Source organism: Strigops habroptila, chromosome 3 (assembly GCF_004027225.2).
Source record: "Strigops habroptila isolate Jane chromosome 3, bStrHab1.2.pri, whole genome shotgun sequence".
Classification (NCBI taxonomy): domain Eukaryota; kingdom Metazoa; phylum Chordata; class Aves; order Psittaciformes; family Psittacidae; genus Strigops; species Strigops habroptila.
The window spans coordinates 32,434,517-32,447,280 of record NC_044279.2 but is presented as its reverse complement, the minus strand read 5'-3'; the positions used below and the strand labels follow the sequence as shown (position 1 = coordinate 32,447,280).

At 41.5% G+C, this 12,764-nt stretch overlaps 1 protein-coding gene across 2 annotated transcripts in view; it reads right to left on the bottom strand.

The window, feature by feature from the left end:
- The window catches only part of ANO6 (anoctamin 6), an 81,655-nt gene extending 69,549 nt beyond the window's left edge, over positions 1 to 12,106 (bottom strand). For both annotated transcript variants that reach the window (XM_030479861.1, XM_030479862.1), the window contains exon 1: positions 11,953 to 12,106. In XM_030479861.1, the coding sequence (XP_030335721.1) occupies positions 11,953 to 12,037 (85 nt within the window). In that variant the 5' untranslated portion in view covers positions 12,038 to 12,106. The remainder of the gene's footprint in view (positions 1 to 11,952) is intronic.
- Positions 12,107 to 12,764: the final 658 nt, after the last annotated feature.

Here is a 12,764-nt window from a genome sequence, read left to right as displayed (position 1 = left end):
CCTCTGATGGATTATCATCTATCCCCCAAACATTTAATTAAACTCTCCTGCATTCAGAGGGAACAAGCAAAGAGAAAGGCAAGGATACAGTGACCACAACTGATAGACTACTGTTGTTCAGACAAGATATTTATGCTCCCGTTATGAATAGCTTTGGAAAATAAACCACTGGAAAAAAAACAACACTAATGAAAAAACCCCACTCTGAACAGCAATATACAGTCCCTGGGGGCTGAGACTGCAACATTTACACACCTAAATAACTTCATGGATGCTGATGGTTCTGCTTAACTCAAAAGGATTGTTCTTATGTTTGTGTCATGTTTGGCTTGTAATATGTCCCTACACAGACTGATGCACAGAGATGAGCAGCAGCCTGCTACCTCAGAGGTTTATGCTGTTGTGAGAGGACTACAGGAGCCAGCTGCAGGTAATACTGTAAAAACCAGGATTCCTACCATGGGCTGAGAGGATATGTGAAATTGTGGCAATGTAACAGCTATCAATGAGTAGCGCTATACTATTTGAGCCCAAACATCATAAATGTCACCAGTTTTATGTGTTTTCTTTCCCTGAGAAATTTCAGAGGAGCTGTAAGTGAGATCTGACTCAAATCAGCTCCATTAAACCACAATATTGCTGGTATTTAAAGAAGTACAAAGGATAAAACCAAGAAGCACTTTTTGGGTAAGCACTCTACCTTCTCTGCCTAGATCACATGTATGCTCAGAACCTGGCCTAATAAACATGCATATCTCTGAAGGCTGATTTGCTGCAGGAGTGTGACCTAACGCTTTGGTGGGGACTGTAGAATTGAGTCTCTGGTCAAGAGTGTGATAACCTGTTTTTATCCCCTCGAGTGCTGAAGCACATCACTGCTCGAACGTGCAATGTGACCCGGTCTCTTGCCAGTCCCTGAGTGCCTTCCTGAATCTGAAAGAGTTTTCTTCATTGCTTAAAATAATGTTAAAGGATTTTTCTGTTATTGTTTGTTTCTTTTTAATCCCAGAGCAACTAACCCAAATCAGCTGCCCACAGGCAGGAAACACAAAGAAGACAAACCACTTTTGCTTGTGCCATGAGACTTCCCAAGATCAACCCCAAGCATACTGTCAGCATCACTGCCCAGTTCCATGGGAGGGAGTGTACCCTGACTTCACTGTGATTTACAGGAGGCCAGCCCATGCATGGCAGTGGCCACCAGCTACAAACACAGCTTTTTTAGCAGCTAAGCTGATCCCATGGTGTTCCTCACCTATGCCAAGCCTCCAGGCAGCTGTGGAGCCTTTTTATTGGGAACTGAAATGATTAACCAAATTGTAATTGCAGATCACTGTTTGGTTAGACTTCAGCGCCTATGGAACAATGAGCTATCTAATTAGAAATCTTAAGTTTGAAATATGTTTATAAAATTATACACATTGCTATTAAATTTACATGTCTCGAAGGAGATTTATTTGAATTTCTGTAATGAGTTTCTCAGCATGTTTGCTTTAAAGTATTTCCTACACTCAGCTGTTGTACACTGTGTTTACAGGAGGGTCCCAAAAAGATACTTTTAATTACTTTGACTGTGAAAATACTGAGTTTAAAGTCAAAACCTACAGGCATTTTTGAGCTACTCTGTGTGTGTGGGTGCAAAGGCTCATATCTTTAAGCATTCCCAGGGCTGGACTCAGAGTTTAGAAATAAACTGTATATTTTTGTTTCCTAATCAGGGAATACTTCGTAGTTTTAGCAATTGAAGGACACTTCAGATTTTGCTTCTCACAGCTCCAGCTTAATAACCAACTTTTAACTAAAACCACCTTCTTCTGTGCATGAGAGGTCTAAAAGAGAGCTTTGCTCTTATTGCAAACACCAATAAACTAACAAAAACATGTGGAGCTCTACTTGGTGGGACTGCATTGCCCTTGAAGCTTCTTCTCTCCTCACTTTATCATCAGCAAGGAATAAGTTTAAAAAAAAAGATAAATTAAAATCCAGCATTGACTTATTTATTCTTCAGGTCATATTGATTTCTTCATCTTTTTTTTAATAAATAATACATTATATTTTTAAGTTTTTGCTGGGCTGTTTGTCTTAAGCACCGCCATCAGGTTGTAGATTAAACTGTGCTTTTGTGCAAATTCCTTCTTGTCTTTTATAGACAGCAGAATAATTAAATGAATTTAATTATTTCTCCTAGAATAAATCAGTATATACAGAGATGATGGAAGATTTAATAGAGATATTTCCTCCATTAGGGACTAGTTCTGCATTCTCTACTATGAATAGCATTTACAAAAAAATAATGCTATTCCCGCTCTAGTCAATAGGACTGCTCACAAGGGTAAAGTGTGCATTGTTTGATCTCATCCTTGTTCATTAATGCCTATAAAAACTCCATTAGAGTACTTAACGAAAAAAAACACATAGAAAAAGAACACTAATAATTTTACTAATATTGCACAAAACCTAATAAAACTCTCTGGCAATGCTAGAGCCCTCTGGATCATCGTCTCAGCCTTGTTTCGTTAAATGTTATTATCTCTAAGGGCAGTGCCAAACCTAGAGCAGTGCAATTTTTTTGCAAATAATTAATGGTATAAATATAGTATTTTTTTTTTTGTGCTGGATAAATTACCTATGAACACATTGTGATTTTTACTATATATTAAAAAGGTGCATGAAAAAGCCACAGATGAGTTATTTCGATTCACTGCACCCACAGTTATATTACCTTGGTCCCTTGCTGCAGCTTATTTTCCTGATGAACTAACTTGGAAGAATCTTTATGCCGCTGCTTATGAGTTCCTGACCAGACAAATAGGTGAACAGCTGCACTGGTCTGCTTTACCCTTATGAATACCACCAAGAGTTCTTCCTCTGTCCCTTAACTTACTTCCTTTCTTAGGCTGTACCCCGGTCTCAATGGATGTTTTGCCTTTACTTCCATGTTCTCGCTCTTTCCATTTCTTCAACATGTCTTATTTTACCAGACCCTTCAGTCAAGCCCCTAGTCTGTGCAACAGGAATCTCTCCACTGATCTAAGATCTAGTCTTTGGTGTTTATTTCAAGCTCCCTCCACTGACAGCAATAGACCCCAGCTTTTCCACAGTCAGGACGTGGCTCTTCAGCTCCTTCACTGTGCCAGATCATAGCAGCACGTCCTTGGATTACTGATATCAGTTCCCAGCATTTTTTAGAAGGATTGCTACACCAACAACATTTTATAATCATGTCTTATACTTTCCACCATGATCTGCAATGCAAATGACATTTTCTGGTTAAATATTCTTCCCACAAAGGAAGGAAAGAACCCACAATCTCACCTGCTGAGAAGTCTCTAATCTTATCCCCTTCTCCTGACCAGAAGACTGCCACAGCATAGGAGATTCTGCATGTCAACACAAGTGCTTCTTGCTCCCACTCCTAATTCCAGATTCTCTTCCCTACCCAGTGAAGATTCCTCATCTGACTGTAATTTCCCAAAGTAGTAATGGTTGGGGGTCAGGTCACGGTTCTCTGCTGCAGCAGCAGAGCAAGAACCAAGACCTTCCTGTAGACAGTGTGAAAAGCAGATGCCTTAGCAAAACATCCACCCAAGCTAGAAGCCCATAGGACAGAAACACATCATGAACATTCAAGTTACCAGACATGTAGCCTGCTGCAGCAACTGCTCTCAAACAGCACTTGAACAGAAGAGAGGTGGTGGCTGCTTCCTATAGAACACTGGCACAGCAGCTCATTCTGATGACTGCACTGTAAGCCCTCTCCTCTGCAAATATTTCAGGTCCCACGATAAACCTCATCTAAAAAAAATGCTGAAGAACCTGACTAACCAGATTAATGGGGTCAGGGTAAATCCACTAACAGGAAATTGAAAGGAAGGGAAACTATAAAAGCAAAGCAAAATCTGCTGTTATTGGCTGTTCCTACAAAACTTTGATTTTTAGTTATGTCTAAAGAATACTGATGAATAGTAGCTTAGTTGGAAATTATTTAATGTAAACACCAAATTGAAGGGTTCAATCTTATTCAGCCTTCATACAATATTTTGAAACTAAGAAGCAATTTCTACCACGAGGCATAAAATCAATCTGAGGAAGTTTATACTCCAGCAGACTTGCAACTACACTGCTTGAAGTTCAGTCAGTTTGTGTTTTAGTATATTTTTGTTAATTTTCCAATCTAAATCATTAAAAATGTTTAAATGTGGTCTCTTTCCAAACCCCTTCAGTCTTCATGGCTCTTCCTGCTAAGGGGGTCTATGCTAGTCTGAATCTTATCCTTTTACAAACAGAACACACACATTTTATTCATATGGCTATTTCCATTAGAAAAACAATCTAGGCTCTGCCTATTTTGCATTCAGAAATATGCCTTTCAACAGGTCTATTGCTCCATAGAAGATGGACCATCTGTATTGATAAGGTTTGGAACTGAAAGGCTTGTGAAGAGACAGCTGTTCTGACATGGATGCAGGATAGGAATGGGAAAAAGGGATTATAGTCCCATTTGATGGTATCACACAATGGAAGAATATGTGCTGGGCTGCCTGATGTTAATGAACGACCAAGTCTCCTCCTTTCCCTACCCTTTGCCACTCAGCAGTCCATCCCTGATAAACCAACAACTGTGTTCGGTGAGTCATCTTCTCTTAGGCAGAGTATGAAACCATGTATATACAAACGTGGGACCTGAGCACACCTCTTAACTTCCTTGGGGAAGATATCCCATGTGTACGTAATGAGATTGAGGAGTGATTCTGAATCCTGCAGAGGAGTGGGGACTGATCAAAGATTAAATTGGGCCACCTTGAGGTTGAGGACTTCTTTTTTCTTATTTAGTTCTAGTAATGCTTCAGGATCTGACTTCTGAAATCCTGCAGGGAATCGGGTCTGTATGTCTATTGTTATAATCAAATGGTTGAGTTTGGGATAGGTGAGAATAATTAGAGATAATTCCATTGACTCAAGCAAAAATATCTTTCAGATGCCCATATAATACCTCAGGAAGCGCTCAAGACACTCCTCCTGTCACAGAGCCTCCAGAGAGATGTGGAATGCCTGAGTAAAGTGTGAGGGGTGCAGAAGACAAAGGATTCTGTGGTCAGATGTTTGTATCCTTACACTGACTATCAAACAAAATCTATTGTTTGCTGACAGTTTGCCTGACTGCCAGTTTTCATTTCCCACCAACACTGGCAGTAAGAAGATAAAGGATACAGTGTCCTTCTTTACAGCCTTGCTCAGCCTGGAGAAAAGAAGGCTGCATGGAGACCTCATAGCAGCCTTCCAGTATCTGAAGGGGACCTATAAGGATGCTGGGGAGGGACTCTTCCTTAGGAACTGTAGTGGTAGGACAAGGGTAACAGGTAGGACAAGGGGTAAACAGGGGAAGTTTAGATTAGATGTAAGGAAGAAGTTCTCTACTGTGAGGGTGGTGAGGCACTGGAACGGGTTGCCCAAGGAAGTTGTGAATGCTCCATCCCCAGCGGTGTTCAAGGCCAGGTTGGACAGAGCCTTGGGCGACATGGTTTAGGGCAAGGTCTCCCTGCCTATGGCAGGGGGGTTGGAACTATATGATCTTAAGGTCCTTTCCAACCCTAACTATTCTATGATTCTATGATTCTTACCATGCTGTCACTGGCATAACCCAATGAAAAAAAAAAGGCCAAGTGCCATGAAGACTTAAGCTGGTGGTTGTGGGGGTGATACTTCTTTTGGTAGCCAAGCCAATTTGTGATGGCTTGACATGTTTGTGACATTACTGCCTATATCGTTCAACTTCCAGGTTCATCAGACCTGATCCCTAACACAAAATGCTAACAATATCCTAGCAAGCTCTCAATTGAGGCCAGGGCAGCAGGTGAACACATATACTCACTCTTTAGTGGGTAAAGTGTTCCACTTATATTCACAGTGAGCCTGGATACAAATCAAAACCCCCTAAAAAGTTAGAAGTGGTATCAGGCCCATGCCTTAGTGAATATTTTTTAATTTTTATGTTAAAAATATCAATAAAATATCAGTTTAATAACATATATATTCTACGGAGCAATACTTCAGAGTGTTGGAAAGGTCCATGCCAGAGACATGCCCTGTAGCAATAGTGATAGTCCAGCAAAAACAAGCTGATTTATTCTATTCATTAGGATACAGAGCTCAGCACTTACTTACATAATATTTTGGTCCCCACCTTTGTTTCCTGAATAGAAGGACAATACATAATCCAACCCCTGGCACCATTCTTCAGTGCCTCCTCCTTGACATTCACATGCTGTTAAATACATTATCTTGTTAAACACACAACTGCAGCAGCTCTATATGCTTAAGGCCTGCAGCATCGTTTTTAAAGCTTTCATGTCGAGCACAGGATATTTAGTTTTATTATTTTGTGCACTAAAATAAGTAACCTTTTGCCTGACCAAGCCCAGTTAATCACAAACTTAGGCTAATCCTTCTTTATTTGATTTTTTTTAGGGTGATACAAGAATGTATTATCTCAAACTAAAAAAAACCCCAACCAACCAAACACAATAAAAGACAAAATTCATTGTACTTTATAAGGGATAAGCCAGAAGGCATTATAAAGACTATTTAGTTTATGACAAGTAATTGCTCTCATACAAAAGTACCCTTGAGTTTGTTTTCTCTTTTTTTTTTTTTTTTTTTACCAAAACGTCTGTTTTAGTACCAGTTCCCCCTTGGGGTTTGCCACATGCCTAGTGGCAAACTAGACCGTAATTCCACCGCATGCAACCCATCATTTCCTAGAAAATGGCAGGTACGAAGAAACACTAAGATGAGATGGTTTAAATAATAATAACTTTACTGAATTTTCCACGCATGTAAAAACAGATCTTATTCATAATCCTTCCCTAATCACTTTTGAAAGGTCCATTTGTGTGGAAACTCAGCATCTGTTATGGCATGTGTATCACCTCTTCCATGTCTCTGGTCTCCTGAAATTCAAGCCCGCTGCCTGCAATTTGATATATTGCATTAATTGCAAATCAGCTGATACTAAAACATTTTTCATGTTTTTGATTGCATTACTTTCAATAACTGTAACACTACGGAACTGCTGCATGGTGTTCTGCACCATGTAACAAAAGCCTGGCTGTTTCCTACATATCAATTTTAATGAGATTTCTTTTTACAAATGATAAATGCTTGGAAAGTAATTTAGAAAATCTGAAATGTTGACATAAATGTGTATAAGTTATTTTTCCTTTTAAAAGAACTTATGGGATTCTATAAATGGAGGAAAAAACTTTAAGGAATGACCTGTGACAAGTATCTGACATCAAATTAATGACTTAATAACCAGGAAAAGAAACAGAACTATTACTATTTAAGTTGTGCAAATGGCACAAGTTGATACAATGGCAGACAAGTCCTCCTACAGATTGTAGACTTATCTGTAAACTGCACTCCTGCTCAGTATAGCTAAATCCAAAATAGAGGAACAAAGAGTACTTTCAAAGTACAGGAAGTTTTTAATGGACAACTGGGAATTCTGTTACAGAAGAAAAACTTTAAAAAAAAAGGAATATCTGGTAAATTTGTGAAGCTTATTAGTTTCATAAATTCCTGCCTGATTCTTGAAATAATACTCTGATTTCCTCCAGAGTTTACGATTATAAATTGCTGCAAAGCTCTAAGTATGTTGTAGTTAAAAATTTATACTCCCACTATTTATTTTTTAGTAGATTTGAAGAAAAAATCATTAAATCAGAATGAAAAAGTGTGTGGTACCAGCAGTGTAATGTTCAAATGCAACCACTTGATGACAAGGTTGTTACTCCTGCGTGAAGGTTGTTGCTTCTGGGTGGCTTGGATTTGGTGAAAGTGGGTGGAAAGGCTGAATATAAAATTACGGAAGTAAGAAGAGAGGAAGTAATGTGAGTAAACCATCAGGATAACAGATATAAGAGGAAGAACATGAAGGCATGAAAGGCAGTTTAAATTTTAACCAGTATTGCAGGCCAGTGTTTCCGGGGTCTGTACAAGTCCCTGTTCATCATGAAAAGTCTCTTGTTGCCTCAATAGCAAATCAGAATAAATGAGACCATGTGTCTGCATTCTTGCTTACTCCTGTTCCTTGTCTCCTACACAGAGACAAGAACAATGCTGCAAACAGAGCACAGAATCAGGAGCAGAAATTCTCAATTCTCAGCTCATCAGACATAGCCATCCCATCCATCTGCTTGGGGGCAGTGTGTGACTGAAATGTGGCTCAATCATTTTTAGGTTGATCGCAACACAGAGAAGAATAAGAGAAGAAAAACGGGTGTGATAAGAGTGGACTGGGACAGTCTTAATCCTTACTGTAAGTAGACTGAAAAGCAAGTTATTGTCCTTTCAGAAACAGTATAACTTTTTTTTTAAAAGAATCTGCATATAAAGCCTTGCATATTATAAAATGATCAGCCCTGATCCCTGCACCTACTGCTGAGTAGTACTTTAGTAGTAACACTTTTACAGTTAATTACAGTTCATTATTTTTTACACGTTACAGTTCACAAGTTAATTTTCAGTTAATTGCAGTTAATAAATTGCAGGACAAAGTCACATTTTTCAACCTAGGAATCTATTAAGTCTTTCCATTGCCCTAAGAAGACTTCTATAGAGAATTGACCATTTCGCAACATCATGAAGGCAAACACTGGAGTAATGTGTAGAACACAGCTGGTATACTTACATTCATATTGGAGTACAGTATATGATATCAATAATATTTATAGGGTCATATGAGAAGCAAGTCAAGTTAACGAAGCTACTTAATATGAAAAAATAAAAGCTCTAGGCAGGCAATATGGTAAAATTCAGTACATGCCATGAGGAAACAAGCAGAGGAGAGAACAGTGAGCAAAAGTAATGAAGTGAAGGGTAGCCGGGCCTGCTCTGCACCATCTGGATTACAACATCACCCCTTAAGACAGGGTTTCAGTTGTACAGTGGGGTGCATAAAACTGGTCTTTTTAGGCTGCAGCTCCACAAAAAATGTTGCTTGAATAAGCCAGTACCGTTGCACATTTTTACTGTTGTTGGTAAAACATGTGCTGAACAACAGCATGGAATCCTCTTCAGAAGGAAGAGCTGGAAGCCTCATCAGGACAGTATCTGGACTGTGTGACAAGAAAAAGGTTTACATATGAACATCCATTTCTTGATCACCTATAAAACATGGCTTGATGATTACTGCAGCAGTGTCAAAAAATGGAGATAGGTTGTACATTCAAGGCTGAAGGAACACCTATAAGATATATTTGAGCGAAAGCAAGACAACAAAGAGTGAGCAAGATGCAAAGATACCCCAACAAAGAGAAAAGTATTTCACGTGGAATGGTTAGCCAGAGTGGATGCCTCTGGATATTGTCTGCAGAAGTTAACTCTTCTGGAAAGCGCGACCAGATATTCTGTAAATCCCAAAACACAAGCAAACTAATTTAGATATGGTATGAGGTTTGGCACCAGGGAAAGAAAAACTTTACAGTTTATGGAACTGTCTGACAGTTTCTAGGCAGAAAATAATGGGTTTGGAGAATTTTAAATGCTGTGGCAACCGCAGGTCAATGTCCTTCCCACCATTTCTGCCTGGTAACAAGGTATCTCAGAAACAAATTGATGCCACTAACGTAACAATCCTCTTGAAAACAGTCTGACTCCAAAAGGAAAAGTTGCCCATCTTGTTTAAGTACTGGGGAAAATAAAGGTTTAAACTTGTTAAAAAAGCCTGACCTTAGGAGAAACCTTTCTTCCTTAAGCACAAGCCTGACCGAAACGATCCATTTCAAAGCTATGTATGGCAGGCAGGTGGCTGTGGTGCCTTCCTGTGGACTGGGACTCATGAGTCCAGCTCTTTCTCTCAACTCCTGCCTAAGCCTGCTTCTGACATGAATGGTTTGCTAGTAGTCAGCATGGATAACCAAAACCACCTGTATGCCAGCATGAGCCAGAGCCATGTCTGCAAACTTTGATATGCCATAATAATGCTTTCCTGATGAGCTATAAACACTTGAGATTGATCTTGAATAGAACAGGAAAGAGTTCAGAAGTCCTACTTACTGGCTAAAGCAGGGATGACTTTCTTGGGAAAAATGAAGATGCAAGTGGTACAATAAAACTGGGAGTAAAACTGGGAGTAAATTTACAAGTTTCTCAGACTAACAAAACAGCTCTCCTGTAACTATACCTAACGTAAAACGCTCAAGATTTTTACACATGCATTTTGCAAGGCAGAATGGCAAACGTGATAGAGCTAGGCACTGTGTACCAACAGGCTTTGCATAACAACTTGTGAAATCATCACTGCTCAATTTTTAGTCAGTTTTGCCACATAGCGTGAGTTGTTCCACACTGCTGTATTTGGCAAGCAGAACATGCAGCTCATGATTTGCTGGCTCTGGGAGCTGAACTAACCACGAATTTGATAGAGTCATGAGTAAGAAACAATTTAGTTGTTCTCTAGGGTGAAGAATGGAAAGAAAAAGGCATGTGTTGATTAATACATTGCAGTGCTGATCCACCCTTTAATTCATGGAGTGGAGTCAAACAACTCCTCTGCCTCACTTCATACGGAAAACTGAATTTGTCTTTGGACTATTACTGTAAATCAAGGGATACTCCCACAGCATCTGAAACAAAGGCTAGTAATGTTGGAGGAAAGACATTCCCTGATTTCCACAGGCATTGGGTGAGGCTCAAACTTTATACACTTTTGGAGTGGGCTGACTGAATAAATGAGTCAAACTGTATCGGCCATTTGGAAGCCACAAGAGTATCAGGGATAGTCAATGTTGTTGCAACATTTTAAAAATGCAGAAATTCAGCCCCAGTATTAAAAAAAAATCAAAATTCTGTACTTCTCAATAAAAACATTCATGACCTTCATGAACAATAATGAGCAGGAACCTTCTTATTTGATAAAATTTATATATACAAATCTATTTTCTACTTGCTTGTCTAATTGACATTTGCCTGTATTCCTTGTTTGTTAAATCCATTTTAACAAGTTAAGTAGGAATAATAGTCTTCAGAAATAATATCTTGGGTACTGCAGCTGAAAACAGATTCTGAACTGAAGCAGATCTGTGTCTCTTTAGTGAAATGAATAGAACCCTTCAGTCTGAACCAGCTGAGAACCAACTCCTTTTGGGCTGTTTTCTGGAAATACTTTAATAGAATTAATTTCCACAGTAAATACAAATGTCATTGTCCTCCTGCTGGGACGAGACTAACATACTTTGTCTTTGAGTTTAAAATGCTCTGGTCATTTTACTATCTGCATTTCCGGCAGACACAATACGCGTATTTTTCCAGCAAAATTACTATCTTCTTATGTTTTGCCAATTTACGTTATGTTTTTCTGGAGCGGGGTGGTTTCATTTCGCCCTCCTTTTCTTGGCTGTCAAACTGAGGCACGCCAGGTCGGCAGGACGGGGAGAAGCAGCTGCTGCCAACCACACGGATCAGCCCAGGGATGCTGCCCGGAGCGCCCTGGCATTCCTGGCAGTTCCCAAAGATCCAAGGCACCCTGGCACAGGCTGTGCCAGTGCTGGGAGATCACAAGGTCTCCAGCATCGCCCCTACTGCCAAGCGCTGCTTCTGTGCCGACTCAAGCTTTTCCCTCCCGGGAGAGGGAAAGGCGCAGGTAAAGTTTTGAGTGCTTCCCTGCCAGCCGAGCCGTGCCGATGTTGGGGAAGCAGGAGCGCGGCGGCGGCGCTCCATGAGGAAGCCGCACCTGGCACACACTGCCAGCACAGACAAAGAGATCACGCATTTTGCACCGAACATCACCAGAAGTTGTAGCGGAAGGAGGTGAGCCGCGGCGCGAGCACCCTTCCCGCCACCCCTCCCCGGCCGCGGCCATGTGCCCTCCCCACCGCGACACCAGCTCCACGGGCGGCTTCCCCAGGCTGCAGCAGCCCGGGACGCTCCCCGCGCCAGCCCCCTACTCACCGGTCTCGCCATCATCATCATCTTCCTCCTCCTCCTCCTCCTCCCCCTCCAGATCCAGCAGCACATCTTGGTTCTCCGCATTCATGTTGCCGGAGCTGCGGCCCCCCGCGCCCTCTCTCTCGCCGCCGGGAGCCGAGCCCGCCCCGAGCCCTCCCTGCCCCGGAGGCGGGGCGGCGGCGGGGGGCGGGCGGGGCGGCCGCCGGCACCTTTCCGGCAGATCCGCCTGCTCCCACCCCGGCGCGGTGCCCGCGGGCTCCCAGCGCGTCCCGCCGCTCGCAGCCGCGCACAGCTCCTGCCCACCGGCAGACCCGCAGGAAGTCGTGCTGGGCGTGCGGTTCAGGACAGGCAGCAATGCGTTTCCTTGGTCCGGACATCGTTATCATCTTCCAGCTGGAGCTGTCCGAGTGGGTAGAAGACACTTGCTGACCTTTGGGCAGAGAGAGGCAGAGTCCCTGGTCAAAATCTCGCTCTGTAAGCAGGCACATTGACGTACTTCATTAATAGCATCCTGAATGATTAAAAGGGGGAAGCTGGAAAAAACATACTAATCATTCAGTCATAGAATCATAGAATATCAGGCTGGAAAGGACATAAAGGATCATCTGATCCAACCTTTCTAGGCAAAGCATGACCTAGACTAGACGTCCCACCATGCTGTCCAGCTGAGTATTAAAAGTGTCCAGTGTTGGGGAATCCACCACTTCCCTGAGGGGATTATTCCAATGGCTGATTGTCCTCCATGCAAAAAATTTTCTTCTTGTGTCCCACTGGAATCTCCCCAGGAGTAACTTGTGCCCATCACCCCTTGTCTC